Source organism: Columba livia, chromosome 3, assembly GCF_036013475.1.
Source record: "Columba livia isolate bColLiv1 breed racing homer chromosome 3, bColLiv1.pat.W.v2, whole genome shotgun sequence".
In the NCBI taxonomy this organism is placed as follows: domain Eukaryota; kingdom Metazoa; phylum Chordata; class Aves; order Columbiformes; family Columbidae; genus Columba; species Columba livia.
In genome coordinates, this window is record NC_088604.1 from 106,666,216 (window position 1) to 106,691,288 (window position 25,073).

Consider the following 25,073-nt stretch of genomic DNA (forward strand, 5'->3'; position numbering starts at 1 on the left):
TTTCCACACTAAGGGTCATTGCATTTTACTTGCAGTGATAATGCTGCAGGATGCCAGGGTATAGCTTGTAACTGAAGTGGAAGTGACTTTTCTACTATTCACTTATGTGAAAAAAAATGTTTCTGTCAAAAAATCAAGTTGGGAATAATTTATGACAGCAAGGACTTGCTTATTATTAAAATTTATTTCTATCTTCTCTCTCTGGTTTGCAGTATTATACATTTTCCTATATAGTCACTCTTTATCAGACAGAACTGAGGTACCAATAGCAAAAGAAGATTTTTCTGCTGATGATGCATGGCTTGTTATCCAAAATATTGTCTGAATTTATATTGTGATGAAGAAGGCTCAAGATCTGAGCCTTCTGATCTTCTTTTACTGCAGTAGATAAAAAGTCTTATGCATTCCATATGTTGAACATATTGATCAGGGAAACATTCCCTCTTTAAGGGAGAGAGAAAGATGTTATCAATATTTTAGAAGACTGACAAAAGGACTAAGTCCTCTCCAGTGAACAGGTATTTCAGAACAGAAGGTTCTATATATAAATGTATATTTACATAAAGTTGGGAATTATCACCATCATTGAGAATAAGCATAGTAATATGAGTCATAGACTTTTTTGTAGCTTCCTTATCAGGTTTTCACCCTACCCCCTGGTAGAACTGTCAGTAATCAGGAAGTGATTTTAAGAATAGTAATGACAAATATTGTTCATTAGAAATTTTATAGACAATTTACTGAAATCATATTACATTTTTAAAGATAGTGATATTCTTGAGCAAAATGTTGAAGCCTAAGTTATTTACAATATATGAAAACAAAAATAGTGCTAGTTTAACATATTCTGTAAAAATACTTCTAAAAAAATGGTTTAAATTTGCTTCTTAGAAAATTATTAAGAACGACTCCTACTATTTGGGGAATAGGAAAATTAATTGAAACTGTGGGGAGGTCACAGCACATTCTGACATCCAGTCACTCTCAACCATAGTTACAAAATAAGAACCCTTACACTCAAGTGAAGAAACATTTTAAAAAGTTCTTGCTCTTCATTTACAAACTCTACTCAGTAATTAAAAGATTAAAAGATAAAAATGAGGATATTGAGCATGCTGCCTGCTGAACAGCTTTTAATTCTTCATATAAGCAACGTGATGCAAACATTTGAAAAACTAAATTTTAGGGAGAAAAACAGCAAGCACAAAGGGTCCATATAAATATTATCAGTGCAAAGTGCAGCAAAATGAAGACAGCATGTAAGTTACATACAGTGAAGGATTTCACTGGCAGCAGGACAGGTTGTAGATGGGTTTGAACAGTAACTTTAAACAGAAGAGGTTTTTCTCCACAGCATTTGCCTGATTTTTTGCAAGCAAAGTAGAAGAAAAAGTCTTCCCTCATTTCATTCTGTTCCTCTTAAGGCATCCCTTTTCTGGCCTCTCCAATTGCTCTTTGTTCCAATATTACTTCAAATGGGAGGCAAGAGCGAAAGGAAAGCCTGTTTAATTAGCACAATGAGCATGGTGCCATCTTTCCCCACGCAGAGCCATGCAGGAAGAGGATCTCACATCTTCCAGCCCTCGCTCTCAGTTGCCTCAGTCATTTGTGAAACATTTGCCAGTCTCACTCCTCAATGCTCCAAACAAATATTGCAGCACTCTGGGGGAACATTCAATATGCACCGGGCAAAAGAACGTGCCGAACAATTTCCAACACTTTCCTCAGGAAAGCATTTTATTTTATCCGTTTTCATTTGAAAACAGCAAGAGATCCTTACTCCAGAAAAATACTCCTGTTGTATGAATTTCATTAGCATAGCTTGAGAGCTCCAACTGGGTACCAAATGGTATGACTTACATGTATGTATATATTTTCTGTCAAGAAGTTGGCTGTATCTTGAGAATATTATATTTCTGGCTGAATCAGCACAGTGAACAATCCACAGCCAAACATTCAGAAATATGTGCTTAAGGCAGGGAGTAAAGATTTCCATGTCAGTCATTTTTATTTGTAAAGATAAAGAAAATCACTGGCTTACAAATGTCAGAATCAATTGAAGTTCCCATATGATTTCTTACTTACAAGATAATAAAAATACATCACACATTACAGAGAAAAGCATGATAACTCCGCAAACAATTGTGGGTTTATTTGCAGACCTAAACCACGATTTTGTAACTATTTTCCATGCATCTAATATTTAAAATAATTTTGCTAAGAAAATATTTTTTTTGAAAACTGACAGGCTTTATCTGTCTACAGCATATTGTCTGTAATGTTTTCCCATGATAAAAATATTTCCATAGGCTATAAATACTCAAGACCCTTCTTTTTATAGTTCAGAGAAAGTATAGAATTGCAAAACACATCCTAAATATTTATAAAATTGAGCAATGGCATGGAACATAAAATAACAACATCTTTAGACTGTCTACTGTGCTCAGCATTTCATAAGCTAACATGTTTGGTACTTTAGCTATGACAGCGTTATAGGAGATATTTCTGAGAAAATAAAGATACAAAAGATGAATCATAAGTCTCTACAAAATGAAATCATATTAAAAGTGAGATTTCAGAACAATCTAAAGAAGCAGCTTTGGGTTCAGTATCTAAGATTACCAGAAAAGTGAAATTCCCATGAAGCAGTGCTCTGTCACCATGGCAACCTTGCAAGGTAGCACAAAAGGGTTCATCTTTATGCAACACAGTTTTACAAAATCTATCATCCTAAATATGACAGCATGTACTATCTTTTGGATCTGCTGTGACACCACAATGCATAGGAGTTATTAAATATAACCAATATAACCAATGTCTCATTTACTACCAGTCAAAGAAGTTACCTTTTAAATACAAATGTTGAAAAGTAAAAGGAAGGATTTAATCAGTAAAGCTCCCCAGCGTCAAATTACACAGGGAGAGTAACAATATCAGTTTTGCTGAAATTGTGTTTTAAATATACTTTAAAAATATTAATACTAAGATCTATGCTTATTTTTGACAACTGTGACATGACCTTTAGAAGTAAAACTAATAAAAGCAGTATGACCACAGTCTTTTGAAATAAAACCCTATAATCACAAAGCATAACAGCTATACTAATAAGGGGATTACAGTAGAACCTAGAGACTATATCTTTAACAATTCTCGAGACACCCTTTTTTACCACATAAATATAATGTATTAAACTTAAGACATGTTTGAGAGCAAGGTTACCAGGCAAAACTGCATCAAGGGCTCCAGGCTAATCTGATTCAAATTATTTTCTACAAAATGTCTAATTGTGAATGGCTCTTCCTATTGATCTCTTGCTTGGATCAATAACTTTCTTCCATCTCTGTGAATCACACGGGGACAAAGAAAAAAGAAAAAAAAGAATTATAATAGATTTCTTGCACAGAGGCTGGCCTCTCTTTCTTTTTTCTCCAAATGTCATTTCTTATTTTGAAAAATCATACAAAACCAAAAAAGGAATTAAATGAAAGTATGCAAACTGTAATGAATCATAAACTTTCAAATACTGTGTGGAGGTCTTATTTTTTCTTTTTATTTTTCCTAAGTTTCTATAAATCTAGTGAAAAATATTTTAAGTGACCTTTAGGATGTCATAACATGCACAATACTGGTTTAGCGAATGTAAAGAAAACCCACAAGTAACCTTCTTCTCTCAAAATTGCTCCATAAAAAGAACATTTTCTTTTTCTCCCATATTAGGATATAAGTTTATGAACTCAAGTATGGAGTCAGTAATAGAGACATCCTGATGCAGTTTGGTTTCAAAGGTTTGGTTTATAGGTTAGGGTGACTAACAGGCATGTCTCTTAAGCAAATGTCTTTGTATGTCAGCAATATAATTTGCATTCTTCAGAAATCATCTGTCCAAACAGAATTGAGGTTTTGAGAATAATTAGGCTAAGGAAGGCACAGATGTACTTTTTAATAAACATAGAATATAGTCTTAATAAAGACAAAAAATAATCATTATCTGAGGAACCATCTTCTTTTCTCAAGCACTTTTTGAATTGCAAGTGACTTCATTAGGGTGGAAGAAAAAAGAGAGAACTGCTATGTCATATCATAAGCACAAGGCAGTTTTCTGGCACTTACCCAGCAGGAAAGAAAGCCTTGCATTGCATACATTTGGCAAATAGGATCTCTGGCACTACTTCATATTACACTGCCACGAACAAGGGCCTTCCTCAAGAACCACTGTTTCCCTTTAATCCCTTGATGAAGTAATGAGACATTCAAAGTCACATAATTTGTCATGAGTATCTCTGAGGTGGCCCTAAATTCGACAGGGGCTGAATTAGATCCCAGCTCCTAGCAGAATTTATGAAACAGCATAAGGTTTCATAAAATACACCTGGTGGCACTTTTGTCCTTTACTCGCCCTCCAATTGCTCACATGAACGTAGAGTCTTATAAACATGCAGCTAAGATCTCATTCATCAAAGTGATCATGAGCAATGAAAAAAATCTTCAACACAATGTAGAGAAGAACAATATAAAAAGCCTGTAAAAGACACCCAGATCCTTTCAGCCTTTCAAAGATACCACCTTAAAAGCCTTATTACTGCTGACCTGACATGCATACAGCCACTGCTAAGATTTCATGCTGAAGTAGCTGTAATTTGGACAGCCAAGGCCCACCCAATGTTAGTCAAAGAGTTGCTGCTCCTACTCCAAAGCAAATCTGAATGGGGAGGATGCAAATGTCAAATATGGGAACTTGGCTCTGGCTTGCAAGACCTAAACCACATTTTGTTAATCCTATACCGTAAAATCAAACTGCTCAGACATCTAAATAACTTATTTCTCATTTTTAAAAAACATATAATTGAAAACAAAGATACAAGTTTTTGAGATGAAGAGTAATAGTTGAAGCTTTATAGTTTACAGTAACCAAAACTGGAATGACACTGAAAACCTGCTCAGCACATCTATGCTTTTCCTTGCATCGTACAACAGAGCCAAGCTTCATTGACTACATCTGTTTTCAGGAAGCACATGATGAATAACAAGAAACAATTGTCAGCTGATTCTGAGCAATTTCATCTTAAGAACATACTCCCAGCTCTGAAAGCAATTTTGTCTCGGCATCACACATATTAAAACTATATTTTAAATAATATAGTATTATATCTTCATCTGTGTTCTAATTCGAATACAGTAATTAACACTAACCAACCATTTAGTATCTTTGATTAAGAAATGATTTATAACACTTGCTGCACTTGGTAACTTCGCACAATAATTTATTCTCTACGATGAATTTGTGACCTACTCTATTTTTGTGACTAGGGCAGTTCGTGCATGCTTTTGCAAATACCATGACTATTAAACTGCAATTTTCTTCCTCTGTATTTCACATATGAAAAAAACAAAGAGAAAATGTATAACTGTTCTTTAAAATTTCTACACGATATATGTCTTTAAATCTTGAAAAATAATAAGGCTGAAATGCCAACCTAATTTTTGATCAATAAGAGTTTTGCCACAGATTTCAGTGAGGGTAGGAGATTGCCCTCGCAGAGTTTAACTAATGAACAAGATCACAGCCAGATTATTGATTCAAAGCAGATTTAAAGGCTACTCCATATAGCTCAGAGAAAAAATGTCAGTAATCTGATTTAAAATTGATTAATTCAATATAAATCCTCAAAAATGAATTTATATAAACACAAAATTACTGAGTTTTATACTATTCAAAGTACTGCTGCATCACATAGATGATAATACATCAATTTCCTATAAGCATTTTAAAACCCTACACTTTTCCAGATTATCCCACATCTTAAAGCACATGTTAATGACATAACCTGTCAGAGCTCAAGTCTTACAGTCTTACACCAAAGTCCGAAACTAAAAACAGTCCTTCAGCAGCTCTTGACTATTTGAAGGAATAGATTGAGGGATGTTTATTTTCATTTCTTAAAAGTGAAGCAGAGAGAATTCACTGCACAAGACAGAGAGGTCATGGCAAAACAATACTACAAGAAAAAAAAAAGGCAACTTTAAATCAATAGTAATATTATCTATATTGATTACCCTTTTCATTACTATCACTCTGAACACAAACCAAACTTCTACCATAGCAGCCTGCCAATAATGTCTGTGGGCTTGACGAATGAGACTAGGTGGGGCTTTTTTTCCATTTTGCTATTAGGAATTCAATTGTAAGAGCAGCACTCAAAATTTACCACATAAACAAATTAGTAACTGACATAATACCTGATTTCATGGCAAAAGATTGGCTTTTGTACAGCTATATCCAATAACTCTACAATAAATAATACCACAGTCCTCCCCTGTCTCCTCCCTTAAAAATTTAGAGCAATTAGGTGTTATTCCTAAGAGATGGACTATGAGTTTTTTTTTCACTTTGAAGATAGAGATTTTCACATATTGTGCCCCAGCAACAGCTCTGCCAAAACCTGAATTCACCACAGAGGCAGCAATAGCGCTCTTCAGCAACTCTTGTCTGCTGATGACTTCTGCTTAGTAGAAAGGTGCCTTTTTAATTCAGTGGTCTACCCTTGGTAGCCTTTCATCACCTGACCACAATAGACTCACTGCCTGACATGGCTTTGCCTGCACTCCTACCCCTGCCTTCCTGGTCTCAGACTCCCCACTCTTAGCAGCTGAAGAGAGGCAGTAGCTACAAGCAAGTATGGTTCCAGATTTAATAAAGCCCTTAATGTAAAACCTGTCAAATTCCATTCTGCATCTTGCTTGCAGGTTGCAATCTTGCTCAGGAAAGTGGGAGCATTTATTGCAGCTCAATAAAAAAAAAAGGGGGCATAAGGCATCAGTTGTTTTGCTCCTTCACTCCAAAGAAAACAATCGTAGAATTTCAAAAGAAGATTCAAAAGAAGTAAAAGAATGAAAACTATACTGGCTTCATCATGTCTGTTCTTATTTCAGTATATAAAAGAGAGTGAAAAAATGGTTGCTTATTGACCATCAGCTCACAGTTACATCAGCATTGTTTCTTTAAGACAACTGAAAACTAGATGACGACATAAACAGTTTGGTAAGAGGTGGGTTTGCCACACAAAAAAGTAGTTATTGGCTGGCACAGGATAATATGATCCATATGCAAATCCTCAGTGGATTTGTAAGGCACTCCCCACAATCCAGCTTCCTATACTAATAAATGTTTTCTTAAGGAAAATCGTAAATCATTGCAAGTTGATCTGTAATTCCAAAAACTCACCTTTTTCCATTTGCAGAAGGCTACATTTGATAGCTAAAAGAGAACCTCAGACTTTTCTTTACAATATGACATGCCAAATTAAATGTGTTGCATACCACCTCATTCAGCACACTTCAATTTTCACACTTCTATTGACTTTTGTAAGAGCAGATGAGTCCTGAACTTGTGAGTACTGGAGAGGAAGTAATTTTATGCCCCACATATTCTAAGCTGATCAAAACCTTAAATAATTTCTGAGTATGTCTCAGTCAGTAGCAATAAAAGATTTGTGTGTGAGAGATTATACTATCCCTCTGGTGACTCTCCTGTCTGCGCTGGATCAATCTGTTGCATGGCACTGACTCTACAGCCCAGCACAATCCCCAGCTTTGGTGCTAGCTATTAATATGATGTAAAGATTTCACTTATTGCTACAATCTTCATCTGTTTAGGCCTTCTTTCCGGAACCTCATTAGGCAAGAAAAGAGAGGTCAAAGGCCTAGTAAAGACCTTGTCTAGTATTTATATATGAATCAAATGGTAGTATATCTCACATTTTAATGAGTTACCAAAATCAGGTTAACAGGCTATAACTGTCATTAAAATGACAGACATATTTTTTTTAAAGCTATTTTGGGATAAAATGTTTTAACAGATTTTAATTCAAAGAGAACAAACAAAAGTTGCCAAAATGCACACAGGGCTATAGCCATGGGTGTCCTTTCTTAGCATTGTCATGTTCAATGCCAAAATTTACATGTTTGCAAAGTCGCAATGTAGATTGTGACAACCAGAGTTTAGACCTCACACTCATCCACTTCTTCCCAGTTGCAGGAGTTTCCAGTACTAAAATTCCCCCAGTACCCAAAGGCACTTAATGTTTCTCCTTGTACTGTAGAACAATCCTGCTTGCTAAGCCAGAGGTTGTGAATTCTGGTGGGCAGGATACTTGTAGTACTTTGGTTGGATCTCTGCTAGTGTTGCAATGCTTATGTCACCTTTGTAGAGCTAGCCTTCACTATGAAAGGATTTTTTTTTTTCTGTAAAATTAATGGTAAAAAAGATTGACTGCCTCTGGATGTATAATTCAATTTGAAGAATCTGAAAAATGTTACTGAAAATCACCCCTATTTGCCAAAAGGCTGACAAGCTATTTGCACAAAACCATAGCAAGAATTCTGGGAGATGTCAATAATGATTAGGATAAATTTCTCCAGCTTGATAAGTAAAGGGAGTTTGCTGATAAACTTTAAATGCATTCAGCATGCTGCACTGTGCTCTGGAGTCACTTTATATAGATATTGTCATGGATTTATATAAAAAGAAGTAGTTAAGAAATACTATACTGCTTTGAAATTAGGTCCATGATTTTTAAACACCTTGTAGTGCCACTTCTGTTCCAGATCAACATTTTAATTAATATAAGTAATGTTTGTGTGTATGTAATTTATGTATGCCATTTGCTCATACAATTTTTAGACTTAGAAGTAATGAGGGTGGGGGGTATTTAGTCTTTTTCCATGTTTAGATATAAAAAATTCAACAGCTTTCTTTAGGGGGAATATAAATGTTTGGACATTGTATTCAAACACATTATTTTATGGAGTAGCATATATTCTACCTATTTCCTTCTCTTCTTCATTCTATCTTCTTCTAACATTATATTTGATATTAGATTTGAAGCATTTGTACTTAAAGTTCTTTTAAGCTTATAGTAATATTGTTTTTAAATAGGCATCTAGAAGTACTTAAACACCTAAAACACTTTTTACACCACACGTAAAAGTGATGTACCTTCACATTTTTAAAAAGCTGTTCCTAAATGTTTATGTTTTGGAGAGTAAGAGATTATTTCAGCTATTTACCTTCATTTAAAGCTAAGTGGCAGAGTGCTCTCATGTAATCCAAGAGTTTATAGTGGTGGCAAAATAAGTAAGTAATAAGCATAAAACAATACAAGAAAGGAGAAAGAATTTACTAGATTTGAATCTAAAATAGGCAAGCTGAAACAGTCAAAACCTACCTTATCCCTTTTTACTACTGACTTTTAAACAGAGATTCTGTCCATTTCCACAACTATAAACTCTTGGATTATGTGAGAGCACTCTGACACTTAGTTTTGCCCACAGACCTAATCTGTTTAGGCATATATCACAGACTTCTGCTTAACACATAGAGGTTTTGAGGTTTTTGCTTTCATTAACCTTCCTCTATTGATACAGAGGTACTTTACAACACCATCCTTTTAAACTGGTCTGAAAGTACATACAGCTCTATTTAATTCACTGTATTTGAAAATATTCTTTGCTGATGTACAGGTGATGATCAAATCAAGCCTATAGCCTAAATATTTAATACTACTTTCAGAGATATGAATTAAAATACAGTAATGAGAGGAGAATGGTTGAGGGAAGCCTTTTTCTCTCAAACAAATGTTGTCACGAACTTAATGTAAGTAATTTTGTTATCAAATCAATTATGAAAATGAAAGATATGAATGCGTCGGAGTTGAAATGTCTTTGACAAAAATATAGCATTGTTGAGCTCTGATCATACATCAAATGTGACAGGAATGTATAAGCAGAGCTCTTCTTTTTAAAGATTAAATGAACAACCAGATAGCTTGCATTACGCACATCTTCCAGGTCTCTGAGGCAGTTTTCTCTACATTTCTCAAGTCAAGCTAGGACATTGTGATGCTGAAAGATTACCAGGTCTGGGGTTTGCACTTCTAAATTGTGGTCCACTCCCACACCGCTGACTCTTTCCACTTCCCATTCTTGTAAACTTCTCATCCCCTTCCTGACCATTGCAATATACATAACAAAGTGGACAGGTGGTTGGTTTTATTAAAGGTTTGTCTGGGCCTATTGAATATTAGAACAGTCACTCCTAGGAGAATATACTTTGCAGGAAATAGCTGTGGTGTTTTAAAGCTTTTGGAGCAGTTACCTTTCTCCTAGCAGCGGGAAGATGCAGACACTAGGAGAAAAGAATGGAATAATAAAATCTTTTATGCCTGTATTTCTATAGCTCTTCAGAGCCTTCTTGGCTTCATTGAGACTTCACAGACACAGGTAGTTTTCAAATCCATCTAGACACAGATTTAAATGTCAAGCTACTGAAGTTTGCCCATGTAGTTTTCTACTCAATGCCTCAATGTTTTTCAGGGGAAAGTTTTGAACATGGTTAACCCAGAACAGGCTGCTCTTACTACCTTGTGCCAAAAGTCCCCGTCCTCCCACACTGCAGGCATCTCAAAGGCGCTACAGGTATTCAATTAACAAAGTGCTTTACAAAAGAAAGATGAACTTCCACACTATGAGGAAAAACACTGTCCTTCAGGAAACAGGAGGGACAAGAGGTGCATGAAGTGTTACGAAGTTCCAGTCAGCTTTACTCATCCTTTTCTTATTCTCTGAGGTTTCTACTTAGCACAACAAAACCCCTTTATCTCAGTCCATATTCACACTATGCCTTGATCATAAGAAAACTGAACACCTTCAGTGCATGATAATTAAGTGCACGTGTAATCCAATTAATATTTCATCTGTCTCTACACAGGCAGTGTCTTTGTTCTTAGACCACAGAAACCCTGTTCATTACTCATTTTACTTTAAACAAACAAACACCACACACATACACAAAGCAATGCAGAAGGAAAAACAGCCCAAATACAACTTGTATAGCTTCTAAAGAAATCCAGAAAAAAATAATGCTAACTCAGGTAACAATACACACTGACATTTACCCACAAACAATGTTCAAAGTTTTCTCTTCTTCCTTTCTTGCTCTATGTTACTACTGATAAATTTCTTTCCAAACCATCCCGACTGGTACTACTGTCTGCTTGGTTTTATTCTTAGTGCCTACTTACAGACCAAAATTCTACAATAAGCTCAAACACTGAAGCAATCAGAGGGGCTCCATGCAGAGCTCCTAAAAATAAATAAATCTAGCTTTGAATCAAAGATACAGCAATTCTGGTGTACTGGAAAGCTGATTTTCCAGCATGAATAACATGCCTGGGCATGTCAACAGTCATGACCACACTTCATTGATACTCAAACATCTGCTGAAACTGTCAGCAGATGCACCAAGGGCAAAATAGTCATTGAGAACCATATTTTAAGGTATAATGAGTTCATGCTTTAACTGCCAATTAGGTTTTCCTCTGTCCCTCAGCACAATGACAGACATTTTGCAACCATGAACACATCAGGGCTTCATCAGTTCTGCTGAACAAGGACTCTTAAGAGTCAATACAAGATAAAATAAACAATATATTGCAAATACAAAGAAAAACAGATCGTGTGGCTTTTTTTCCTCCCATGTACTCATTTATGGGAAGGTGAATATTCTAGTCCAATACAAATTATAAAAATGATCTAATTATAATCACTGGGGGGTTTAGGGTCGTATTTTTTTTTTTCTTCTGTCAATTACTCTACATCAGCCTCCAAAAATATGATAGCATCCTTGAAGTGACATTTCAAACACTCGTACTAAATTAATTATCTGAGAATATCAGATGCTGCCAGTTCTGAAGGATGATACTGAGCCCAAGCAGGAAGCTGCTCACAGAGCTTCTGAAGTCCCCACGCTCCCGGTACAGCAGCACAGGACGAACCATGGGTGTGTATTTGAAGCCTTTTCTTCTGTGCAGCACCAGTACAGTTTGAACACTCCAAAGTTATGGAAAAACAGTATTCAGCTTTTCCTTATGTGAGGAGACTGAATGACCCATTATCCACTTCCCTGTGGCTTTGCCCCACAGAGCAAGTGTACTGGTGGGTGCATGATTTCCACCATCACTAAGGATGCAAAGGCAGATTACAAAATTAGGCTGGATGTGGTAAAAGATAGGCATCCTGTTCACTACACACAGAGATACTTCCATATTATATATTGAATAATTAGCATATAAAATAATTTTTTTAAAGTATCAGAGACTTTATTCCACATCCAAGTGAATATGCTATTGGATTCTCCCCAGTGGCACATATTCAGCTGTTTGTACATATACTTCACACATGTATTGACAAATTATCAGTCAATAACAGGATGTTAATAATCCAATGTCTGTTTTTCTACAAGGTGTGAAACTCAACATCACTAATGATGCATAGAAGATATACCTCAACAACTGGCTTTCCTCCTTCTCTCTTATAGTCAACTTGTATTATCAGGGAACAGTTTGGAAATATTCTAAACTTCATTGAATTAAATAACCCTCCCTTTCGTTTTTTTTTCATATGTTCAGGAAAAACTATGAACTCCCATTTGTCTTCTTGAATTTTAGCAAGTAACAGGATCTTTTCCCAGCTACAGTAAAACTCAAGATTAAGAAAGTATTTGAAGTCTTCATGAATAAAGATAATTCTGATGTAGAATAATAAGTCCTTCACTGAAGTAGCCTGTGATTCCATCCTCTCCTTTTGTTTGAGCATATTGCAACTAAAGAAGACTACTTAGCTCACAGAGAATATATATTTGAATTGTGAGGTTCAAAGAGAAACTAAATATTAGAACACTGGGTTCAGTCCTTAAATTAAAACTCTGAGTCTTAGGAGTTGGAATCTTTCCTCTGCCTAATTCACAGCCCTCTTATGGGACTGCTTTAGCCTCTGGTTTATAAAATTTTCTAGATTAGATCACAATTTCTGTTACTCATTGCATTTCTCAGCTTTGTATAAGCAGTTTTTACTGTATCAAAGAGCAGAAATGAACAGATCCAGATTTGATGCAAAAATAAATCACAACAATGTTTTAACCAGGTTTATCTGGTGTAGCAATAACTGTATAGCACAGTAACCTCATTTCTCACTGTATAACTGGGGAGACCCCCATACCGTGTTGTAAATGTGAGACCCTATATAAAATAAAAATACTCAAGTGTGTAACATTCCTAAAAATGAGATTAACTGTAGTACTCAATTTAAAGTATTGAAAATAAATGACCACAGAAAAATGTTGGACTTTGAGAAAGATAAATTTCTTTTTGATTCACACTTCCATACATGTTCGAAGCTTTTCCATTAAGATGTTTTAGTTTTCATGTTACATTCTGACTTAAGGGAATCCTTTGAATGTTTTTTCCAGCTAGACAACAGAGAGTGTTAGGGCTTGGCTTGGTGTTTTGGGAAATGATACATAATTCCATCTACACAGGAAATACAATAAAATTATTCCTAGTAAAATAAAACTGAGGTGGCTCTTTCTACAGTTTGGCAATTTACTTATATGTTACCACAATAAGTTCTCTCTTACGTGTGATTCATAAGCTTCAAGGCCAGAAGGGTTGTTTTTTATTATCTAGTCTTATTTCCTGCATAATACAAATTACAGGCTGTCAGCTAGTACATCAGAGACCTCTTTAAGCAGTTTAAGAGCTAAGAACCTAGGAAATATATTTTTAGAGTTTCTGAAGCCTGCTCTTCTGACTTGGGTCTCAAGAGTATGCCAACTAGGTAGAGAAGTACAGGCACATTCTTGCCTCCCAAAGTGGGTAATTAGCATGACCTAGATATATGTACATTTCTAAGAGATGTATGCACTTATTAAAAGCTATGGGGTTGATATACAGATCTTCTAGGTGTTCTGAAAAGGAAAATATTAATTTCACTTTTGTATTATTTTCATAACAGCTCACTAAATGCAGATTTTTTTAAAAAACTGTTTCTTTAACAAGATACCCATTTCAGTGATAACGCAAGGCATAACTCTCTCATCAATTTTAAAATAATGCATTAAATACAAAATACATGTGTTTTCCTGGAAGAAAGAATAAATGACACACAATAGTGATTTATGGATGCAGACACAGCAGTCACTTTTATTACATATTTGTCACTAAAAACTTGACACAGTGGCATTTCTAACAGGTAAACTCATGAAGTGTATCAGAACTGGATGGTTTCAAGGCATTTTTATTTATCTGTGTATCCGTCTATGTCCTGAATGCAGCTACATGTATGTTAAATGTGTATATGCTATTAAAAACTGTTAAGAAATTTGTTCTTTAGAATTGTGAATGACTGTGTTTTATGTATTCTGTGCTACTCAATATTTTCAAGAGGAATATGGGAATATATCCTTTTCACAGTAGTCTATACAGCTCCCTTCTTTGCTCTGAGGGGATACGTAGCAGTAGAATAACAGTGGGCCTCAGGTGGCTTTATTTAATGTTCAGAATATAGATTTGACATAGATCTTTCCCTCTGTTTAATATAGGATGTATGGATATGTACAAACATACCAGTTCCATACAGATAAATATGTTGCACAAAAATAATACAAAACTACCGATTTCCAAGTTTAACTTTGTGGCTCCAATCTTGCACTTAGATATTTTTATTTGATTCTTTTCTGAAGTGTACATTTATAATAGAGTTACAATCATGGACAGTATCCTTATTTAACTAATTTATTGCAGAGAACTATAGGGCTGAAAAGTCTGCTAAGGACACAAAAAAAATCAATGAGTGACAGAGACACGGCTGTATTTACATGTGTTTGCAAATTCAGAATGACGTAAGCACTTTGAGGTACACCTGCAAAATTTATAGTTTGCACAAGTATTCAGGTGAAATGAGAGCAACAGTTCAGTACTTGTACCACAAAGATCTGGGGATGTTCAGGTATATGAAGATTAAAATAAAATCAGAAATAGAATCAGAATTTTTTGAACTCATATATCATCTTTGTGATGAAGTAAACATACACCAGTGTTACAGTTCAATATAATTATACCCAAATAACTCTTCTAAAATTGAAAACTATGTAACAACTAGCCAGTAGTTGCAGTTAATACAACTAATATCAATTATCCATTTAAAGGACACATCCATTCATACTGAAAATAGCATTGGTAAAGAGGTATTTGTCTCTAAAACTAAATTACGCTTTGTTTTGCATAGGTGCAATAGTAAAATCACAACATTAAGTATTTCATGTGCATGCAAACAGTTTTCAAAGGTGATTTGCCTGTAACTGAGGTTGGTGATTTTTTTAAGATTTCTTATGGACTCACACAAATGCTAAGTGTAGTAACTTGTAAGACCAAGTTGATAGGCAGAGCTATTAACCAAGAAAACCAAAGGATCAGCTCGTATTATCAGCAAAATATCTTCAATGCTGTTTTTGTGAGAAGGAAAACACTAGCACCTTTTTTGATATAAATAGAAGTTTCTCCTAATAAATATACTCAGGTTCATCGAAGTGGGAAATCAGGTAAATTATTTCTAATTTTTAATCCTAGAGAGTGATGTTACTGTTGGGTGGAGGTGGGGGTCACATAGTTACCAATGCAGCTAGAATCAGGAATCAATCTCTTAGAGTTTTCAGCTATCAGCTATGCTTCAGAAGCAAAACACTAATGGTCAGAGGAAGGTATTTAGCCTCCTTTCCTTTGGGTGGATACCCCTTCTGAAAATGGGATAACAATGGCTCATGCTATGAAATGCATGACAGACCCATTAACTAAGGATAACTCCAGTGAAAAATTTACAGACTTATACTCACTGCTGAATTTTGCTTTCCAGGCAGACTTCTCTCTGTCTGAAGAATATACAAAGGCAGATGAAAGGGATTAGGCCCAGCTCCTTTTGTTTCCTCCCACCCCTGATATAAAGAGGCTACTCAAGCCAATGCTGTGATGCCAATGCAGCCAGGTGTGGCCTACTGGTTTCTCTGGTAGCCTCTTGTTATCTGAGCTTGCTTCAATACAGCTTTAGGGAAAGTGCCAGTGAATCAATACAGATGTTTCCCTTCTTTAAGGAACAAATGTCTACTTTAGGCAGGCAACAAGATGTACCAAAATCTCTAAGCCACATTAGCAAGTAACAAAAATAGGCTTTATATTAAAAGGTGTGGTGGCCAGAAAATTAGTGCAAGTGGGTGCCAACACTTGTTTCACTACAGTATATTTCCTTTCCTCTGAAGTCTGGAAAAAAAGAAATTTGGGTAACTGTTCGGTATGTAAGAAAACCAAGAATGGTGAAGGTGGATTTTCACAGCAAAGTCCATGGTACATACTCAGTTTCTATGAAAGTTTTCTCCTTTGTGCTCCTGAATTTCCCAGTTCACAGCACAGTTTCTCTGTTTTACTGAAACTTAATTGCTCTTGGTGGTCCCTGAAGTGGAGACAGAAAGCAACCTTCAAGCAACTAAGGATGCCAGGGTTATAGAAAGCTTTGGATATCAGGAAAGAGACACATTACTAGTATCAGAACAAATAATATTGTTTAATTAAAATATTTTAAAGGATACTGGATAATTCAAATTTTTGCTGTTTCTAAGTAGCTTGGCATATTCTTACATCCATAGAAAATTACTGTAAAGACTACATTAAAAATTTTGTACGCAGTATTCTTACTTCTACAGGAACAATTGTTTCTGACCAGGCTATTTAAACACCTTTTTCAAACCTCTTGTGGGAAGTCATTCTTGCTGGGAAAATATCATTATGATGTACATTTAGAGAACACAGCTCACATTTTAAGTTAAAACAGTACAATTTTAGGGTGGTTTTCTTGAAGGTTATTTAATTAAATTTAGGTTCTTTAGAAATTGTGATAAAGTTCACTCCTGAATTTAAGAAGTTTGCATGTAGACAAATATTGGATATGCTTGAAAATACCCCTCCTTAAGGCTCTGATTTATTTCCAATTAACTGGTGAAACTTCACAGAGTGTGATTCTGATTGGATTAATGTTAAAGTCAGTTGAGACTTCTGCTGTGAGATATACAATAATCTCCAATTACTTTTGTTTTTCACTGAAATAATGGAAATTAGAGTTTGTTGGGACGATTTGTTCAGCTGATCCTGCAGGTTTGAAGGACTGAATTCTATCCTAGGAAAATCTTAGTTGTAGTGCAACCCTAGAGTGAAGTTGTAATCATTAGTGTCAGTCTGACAATGTATTTGGCTCAGTAATGCCATCACATATTAAAACAAGATGTAAAGAAGAAGGTTCCAGGATATTCTACAGGACATCCATTGAATACACCTCTCTGAAATCCCTGTTTTGTTGGAAATGTCTATGAAATTTGTATTAAAGTCTCATGGAATTTCACCATGCAAAAAAGATACAGATCTCTGCAGCTTTAATTCTCATTTGTTATATGTATTTATATATACATAAGAAGAAATGTTTGCTTTAAGGACGAAATGCCTAGTTTTCCTATTTCTTCATTGCTTAACTGCTCTTTGATTGTTTGTTTGTTTGTTTTTTACCTCTTCAAAGTGACAGCTTTACTGTTTCCCAACCTCAATAAATCCTCACCTACTTTTTGCCCTGAAATATATATCCTTCATCCTAAAAGAGCTTTAAAATCATTTTGAAAGGCTCTTTGTCAGCATGCCCATCTTCTGGAGAAATCTATGCTCAGAAGTGGAGCCTAGTCTCGTGGAAACCAAAATCTTAAATATATACTATCTTATACTACAATGCTTTCTGGACACAGCAGAAACTTACACTTTTGCAAATATAACTCTTTTTTACATAAAATCTCTCATAATCACACATTTATCTTTTTTCCTCTGAATCCACAGGAGACTTATAACAAATATACTTATGTGTTTATGATTCAGGATAATTCAGAATTATTCAGAATACAGTAAATGTTTTGGGGTTTTTTTTGGTGGTGGAAAGGTGCCAGAACTCATGGCATGGATTAGACTTTATGACATGGTGACTTATGTCAGAAAAATAACATTTTTAAAATAAATGCAATCCCTTTCATATAGTTTTCTTGATATTTACGGCAGGTCCTTACAATTTCTTTTCATACTGCTGATCATGAATCAGCTATCTCAGATATAATTTCGGGCATATGTGTCTCAAGACAGTATTTTCATTTCTGGTCCTGATGTTGATGGATTTCTTCTGAGCCATGTACTTCAGAAAGAAAACTTCTTCAACAGTCATGTTCTGCTGCTTTTTTCTCTTTACGGCACATTAATTTATCACATTTCAACTTAAAGATGAATCTGCAGCTCCAAATGCCATATTCTAGGCTTGTTAGGTATCACCCATGAAGTGCAAGTGAATTATATGACTCAATGCTCCCCAATTTTAAATACGGAAAGATGTCACCCTTCTGCTTAAAACATTTAACATGTAGTTCATTATGATACTGAACAGATTAACCATAAAAATATAAATATAGTATAAATATTTATGTGAACATATATGTGTAGGCATAGGTGCATGGGTTACTCACAAAAACTTAATTACAATATTTTTGGTGAACATCAGCCACTATTTAATTATATTTATGAGGCTTTTTAGGAAAAAAGTCACTAAAGTACATATATGATGTGTAGTTACTGCTCTTTGGAGCATTTTGAAGAGCTTTATATTTAAAGTTCCTTAATTTGGTTAAAAAGGTAATTCTCATTAAAAAAAAAAAAACGGGTGAATTTTATATAGAATATTTTTTAAATTAATGTGCTGATCATTTCACAAATTATACAAAATGGTCAGAATGTTTGGACCCTGTTTAAGACGGGATAAATTTTTAAACATTATTGATTTGTTCTTTTTGTCAGTAGAATGAACTATGAGGTTGAGCAGGGTAACATAGGTTATTCATTCTTCTGTTCTAATGTCACTTAGAAATAATTTCAGTTACCTCAGCTTGGCAACCTCATCCTGTGTTAAACACCTGAAATAACTCAGTTCAATTCTAGCAGTGAGTTTTCAAATAAGTTGCTATCATCTAGGATATATAACTATGTGAACAAGTATGGAGGGTCAAGAAAGCCCTCTGTCCATATTTTGCACTTGCCAGGCAAAAGCCAGCTGCAGTTGAGAAGGGATGTAACTGAATCCATGTCAGCAGGGCACCAAGCCAAAAATAATAAGCTGTGTTAGAGCTCAGGGCTCTACCAAAGCATTTACATGGCTTCTGGACTGTTGGTCGCTCAGGTTGAAGAAGGTTGGAGGATGCGTGGCTTCCAGACTTCTGCTTTTGAAGCAGCACACACAAAAGCAGATGAGGACAGACTTTTCAACAATCCCGGGAGGATCAGAGAGTGTAAGAGGCCAAAACTATTTTAGTCCTTTGAAAACAGAGCAAAAATGAAATCACAATCAATGTGCATCATCACAGTACAATGAAATTGTGGTGGTACTGAGGTTAATGACTGAATTCCACATAATTTCATGTTAGGGAAGGTTGCTGGCACAAGGTGATATCTGTGTTGCATGACACAAGAATTGCATAATGACATAGCTATAACATACCATTTTAATGCTTATTATTGTTTAAAGGTCTTTTTAAATTACTTTTATTTTTCAGAGCCCTATTTTTCCAGCCACCAGCTAAATTGTGTGATTGATAATTAAGAAAGTACTGCTCTTACAAATACCCAGTGGCATCACCTTGTATTTAGAGATCTTTTATGATAGCTTGTGCAATACAAAACCTGCCCTTTTTTTGGCAAGGAAGTTGACATATGTATAAACGGACATTCTGAAGTCTTTCTTCAGCATTTATACACAGTATACCAAATACCAGCACATCAAAAGCCTGTAATCTAGTACAATAAATTGCAGTTGGACTATCAGTCTTTTGACAGAAACACTTATTGCTCAGTTAGATATCATTTAATACTTTGTTATGGACCTGAGTGACTCATGTACAATTTAAAGTTGCCCATAATCTCTATGTAATAGAACAGGAGTATGAACATAGTGTTTAGGTATACAATGAGTAATATACATAGTCAAAAGTAGGTTATTTACATATAAATAAAATATAGGTAAAAAATATGTATAGGCTTAAAAGAACTGCAATATAAAAAGGAAATATATAGTAACTGAATTATAAATCCCTTTCACTGCTCATCAAAATGAAAATGAGGATTTTTTTATTTTTTTAATAAAGAAGTTGAGTGTTTTACATTTGACGCCATATAATCTTAGTTGTATTACTATTCATCACAAAATAATTCTGCATGGGATATCTAAGAGGTACTGACTTTTGACAAGGTAAGGCATATAGGTGGAAATGGTAGTTTTATTAGACCAACTAGGGTAGTTGGAGAAAGCAGACAAAGTTTGTTTGGGCATAGATTTGTTTGGGGTGCACATACTCTTTTCCTTGTCTATTATGAGCAGCAGACTTCAAGGTTTGCTTCCAATTCAAACAATTGTTCTGTGCAGCGTATTCAAAGTGGTCTGATAAAAACACGAACCCCATTTACAAACCTTACCTTGCCTATGGCTTTTCACCACCACAGCTGCAACAACTCCACTGCTAGAGTTGTATACAGGTAGGTGATTTCCAGGGGAAGAAAAAAGGAATTTCTACATATTTTTGAACATATATGAAGGTTATCAGAAAATAAATAAATGCCAGTACAACTAAATGGTTGTGGCTGTTCCTAGAATTATGCTTAGCATAATTAATAGTAGTTAAATATCAAGGAATAATGCATCAGGAAACAAGCTTTGTACAGCTCTAAAGTTATCAGACAAACTTCTATATAGGCTCTCATCTTTATGTTATATCCTCCTTTATGTCAGCTGGTTTTGCATATAGATCAAGTTATATGACCTCGAGTACTGACAGATATCTCAGCAATGTAACATCTGAGCTTTGCTTCTGCCTTTCTCTAAGGGACAGTGACAGCTTTGTTAATACTGAATAAAGCTTCAATAAAAACTGGAAATTATGCAGAGTAGGCCAATTTATATTTTCAATTAAATGACAAATAGCAGGGGCATACAGTGAGATCGTATTGGATTTTGTATTGCTTGCCTATTTGGAAAGGCTGCATCACCCCTCCCTCCTCTCTGAACACCAGGTCATCCTGTCCTAATTCTTGAGATACACTGGCTTTTCCTTTTCCAGTAACCCAAAGAATATCCACACAATTAAATAAGATGGTGATACTTCATTCATTTATACTCTTCAGGGCAAACTGCATATTTCCAAAATAAGATTAATTCATGATACAATCACTCAGAATTTTGCAATCACTTTTGTTGCTGACCTTACCTACCTCTAAAGGAATTGAACTTATAATGAAAGATTGAAATATGTGCAAATGAATTCAATGCTGAGCTTCTCTTTTGTCCTTTTGTTTCTTTCCATCACCCTCCCACTTTGTTACATTGTTATGCTTTCCTAATGTGTTATCACACCTGTTTTGAGGTCACGTTTCAATAGCCGCTATTAGTGTAGTTTCAGGATAGTCAATAAAATGAGGCTATTTTCCCTTACTTGAGGATATGGTTTGATATCATGGGATATTTTCTGCAACTGGAGTTTGCATACATATAAACCCTTTTCATCCATTTGAACACATACATTGTATGATGATTATCAAAACATAGTGATCAGTATTCCCATATAAACTGAATAAATCTTACAAAAAATAAAATGCAAAAAGAAAAATGTAGTCAAATTATTAGATGACTGGTGGCTGGTTCACACAGAATCATAGAATAGTTTGGGTTGGAAAGGACCATTGAAGCTCATCTAGTCCAACCCCTCTGCAATGAGCAGGGACATCTTCAACTAGATCAGGGTGCTCAGAGCCCTGTCAATTAATCACTCATGACCTACCATCAAGCACTAAAAGCAGCTAACATATCCAAGGTCATTTTTAGGTGAATATAATTGCTAAACCTTTTAAAATACAAGTATAAATGTCTAGCTATTGTGCAACACTTGTGAAGTTTTTGCTTTACTAAAATAGTTTTTCCAGATCAACTCCTAATCATAATATATATTGATAATGTTTATGTTTTCAACCTTTCATGTAAAAAAAAAAACACTTCAGTATTGTACGTACTACAACATGTATTCTGTGTACAGAATAATCTAGAGAAAGGATTACTTAATAGTAATAAAAATGATCTAGAATGTCAAGGTTCAGTTATTACCGAATGTCATTTTAAGGTAACACCACTCAAGACATCTACCATTAAGGAATAAGATAGTAATAATAAGTAATAAGGAAGGCACACACACAGGGTAACATTAAGAAAAACACAAGGATCAGCCAGCAACAAATAAAACAATCCATATAACAAAGAAATCAGTAGACCATTTTTAATTCTACTTTCTTAAAACTTTTCCTAAGCAAGAAGATTCACAGCTCCAGAACACACATAACCCTTTAAATAGTATCCCACCTATCACCAGCTACACAGTCTCTCCAGCGAGTTCGGTATGAAGATGAATGAAACACTACAGGTTTGTAATTACGGTCTTTGCATCACATGAACTTTCTAGGTGTAGAAACACTGAATCAGCCAAGACACCAATGAACCTGGAAGGTTGCTTCTAATTTAACTAGTTAGCAAATATGACCATTCAGATTGGCTTTCTGATTTACACCAAGAGTAAGCACATCCTGACAAATACTTAACAGAATTGTATTATTCGTCATCTGTAACACAAATTTAATGGCTTTTAATGACCAGTTTCTTATCATAAAAATATATTTCTGTGATATCAGTGAATAAGCATACTCATAGCAAAACCCAGTGTTTATTAATACAGGAAAAGTCTTGACCATACTGCACGTTTCCTCCAGGAGAAAGAAAGTAAACAGGGCTGGTATTCTTCACATAAAGAAACGAAAAAGAGTAAAACACTCTGAAATAAGCCTCACACTCTTATTTGGTGCTCACTGTTCCTCATTCCTTTGTCCAATTCTTGTCTCAGATGTAGTCAAGAAAAATCTCAGGGCAAATGTGATCAGCTGATAGCAGAGACTTGCTGCAGTCAGTGCTATTCAGATTTAAAACTTACATTAAGTTGTGGACTGGCCCTGGACACATTATCTCCAGGGAGTCTCTGTTGAACAACATCATGCTTTTTTTCTGTGCCTGGTGGTTTGGGCTACAATTCTTTGAGAACAGAAAAACGCATACCTCAAAATGCGGCTGTTATTTCATCCTGAACGCTTTCTATAACTGTAGCCTCCTTTATCACTGCCAGAACTTTACATCTCTCACAAAACCAGGAGACAAACCTTAAAAAAGATCAGCCTGTTCTGTAGGATAATTCTCCTTACCTTGATATCCATGAAATCTTTACTTTAAAAAGATACCTACCTCATGTTATCAGTGCAAAAAGATTTACATTTATTTGCATTACTTATACATACATTAAAGTATACTGATGGCATTAAAAAAATAAAGAAAATCATGTAATACCTTTACTTTTACCTATGGATTTGGTGAAATGGTTCCATGAAGAAAGCATTTCCAGACAAAAAGAGAATAAAGAAGAGGAGAGAAACAACAGTAAGAGTCATGAGTATATGTAAATGCAATAGTATGTGAACATGAAGAGACAAAGTATAAGGTAAGTGTCTGGAGACAAATGGAGATGCAATCAGTGTTATATTAGGGATTTAGTTTATTTTTTTCCAATCATGTACATGCAGAGAAACACAGAAATAACCCATGCTTAGATAAGAAAGAGTGACACAAAAGTAACATGGACAATGGGTTAGAAGGAAAAAAAAATCACTGATTTTGTTAGGTTGCAAAGTTGTACTCTCAGCATTCCAGAAGCCAGGAGCAGGTGCTTTCTGCACATTTCCGATCAGCCATGCATTAATGTAAATGGACTCCTCTTTGTGTATAATGTGACCAGTTGAGTATCTTCTTTCAGGAACTATCTGAAGAGTGTTCTTGTGCTTGATTTATTGTTTATAGATTACCCATAATTATATATCTGATAAATACATTAAATTTTCTTAATCACCTTATTTCTCTCACTTCGTTTCAGTTATTGTATTTTGAGAGGGGGAGTTAAGGAGGCAGGAAGGACAAAAGCTTACAAAGCAAACAAAAAATAAAAAAATGAAATAAGAAAAGATGTGACTACAACCACGTGTTTATTTGCAGCCAAAGACAGCTTTCAAGCATTTGCCCATCGTTTGCAGTGATGGATTCAAAGCAGCTACAGAACAAGAAGAAACAATGAAAGCAGAGTGGAAAAGGAACAGAGCCCATACCTTGGTCGCCCATCATCAGGTGCGCCAGACCTTGAAGGGAAACAAGAGCACAGTCAGCAATGAACACGGGAGCACGGGAAGGTGGTGTTGTCACAGTGACAAAAATGTGTTGTGACAGGCATCTGTTTCCTATGAGATGTCTGTACCACAGAGGGAAATCAAAGAGCATTTTTCAACCACTGGTTGGAATGCTTTGGGCTACGAGTAACAAAACTGCAATTCAAACACTGGGTGCTATTTTACTGTGTATTTCTGCTGTGCAGTAGTTCGGATGACAGAAAATAATAAAATTATTTCAAATCCAACCAAATCCTTTAATATTCCATCTGTCTTTATCATATTTTGATTATACTGCTTTGAACACTTTGCTGGGAGGACTTCCTGTCCTCTACTTGTGAAATTATGTTAAAAACCTGCAGAAGTGTAAACCTGAAAAATGGGCTGGGTCTGATCTTTTTCCCCTCATAAAAATGAGCATTTCAGGTAAAGAAAATTTCTTCATCACATTGAAATGATAATGCAAGGGATGTATCCTTATCTGTGTGACATGTGAGAGTAGGATGAATTTGTTCCAGAGAAGGCAAATTATTACATATGCAATGTAAACTACATAGCAATAAAGAAAATGTAAGTGACATGTTCTGAAGCTACTTCATAAATCTGTGAGAAATAGATTTTGCTTTATATTTGTATTGTGAGATGAAATCAGATCATACCAGTATAGGTCTAGTGACATTTCAAAACAGATGTCCATAATGATAATCACTCAACCAGAGCCAAATTTCATTACTCTTTGAACAAAAATATTCAGCTTTTTAGTTCATGATAATAACATAATACTTATATTCTCATTGAGAATAAAGTGATGAAAGGAGAACATTT

The 25,073-nt window shown here is 35.1% G+C and overlaps 1 protein-coding gene across 33 annotated transcripts in view; it reads right to left on the reverse strand.

Moving 5' to 3' along the window:
• NRXN1 (neurexin 1) overlaps positions 1–25,073 on the reverse strand; it is a 733,302-nt gene that overhangs the window by 627,184 nt on the left and 81,045 nt on the right. For 19 of the 33 annotated variants that reach the window (XM_065058776.1, XM_065058798.1, XM_065058789.1 and 16 more), the window contains 2 exons: positions 24,192–24,221; positions 23,383–23,394 (listed from right to left, as the gene is read on the reverse strand). The exons of 5 other annotated variants lie outside the window; for them this stretch is intronic. In XM_065058776.1, coding sequence (XP_064914848.1) covers positions 23,383–23,394; positions 24,192–24,221 — 42 coding nt within the window. Of the gene's footprint in view, positions 1–14,005; positions 19,269–23,382; positions 23,395–24,191; positions 24,222–25,073 lie in introns of those variants that run through there. 9 more of the 33 variants (XM_065058800.1, XM_065058780.1, XM_065058797.1 and 6 more) reach the window with 2 other exon arrangements.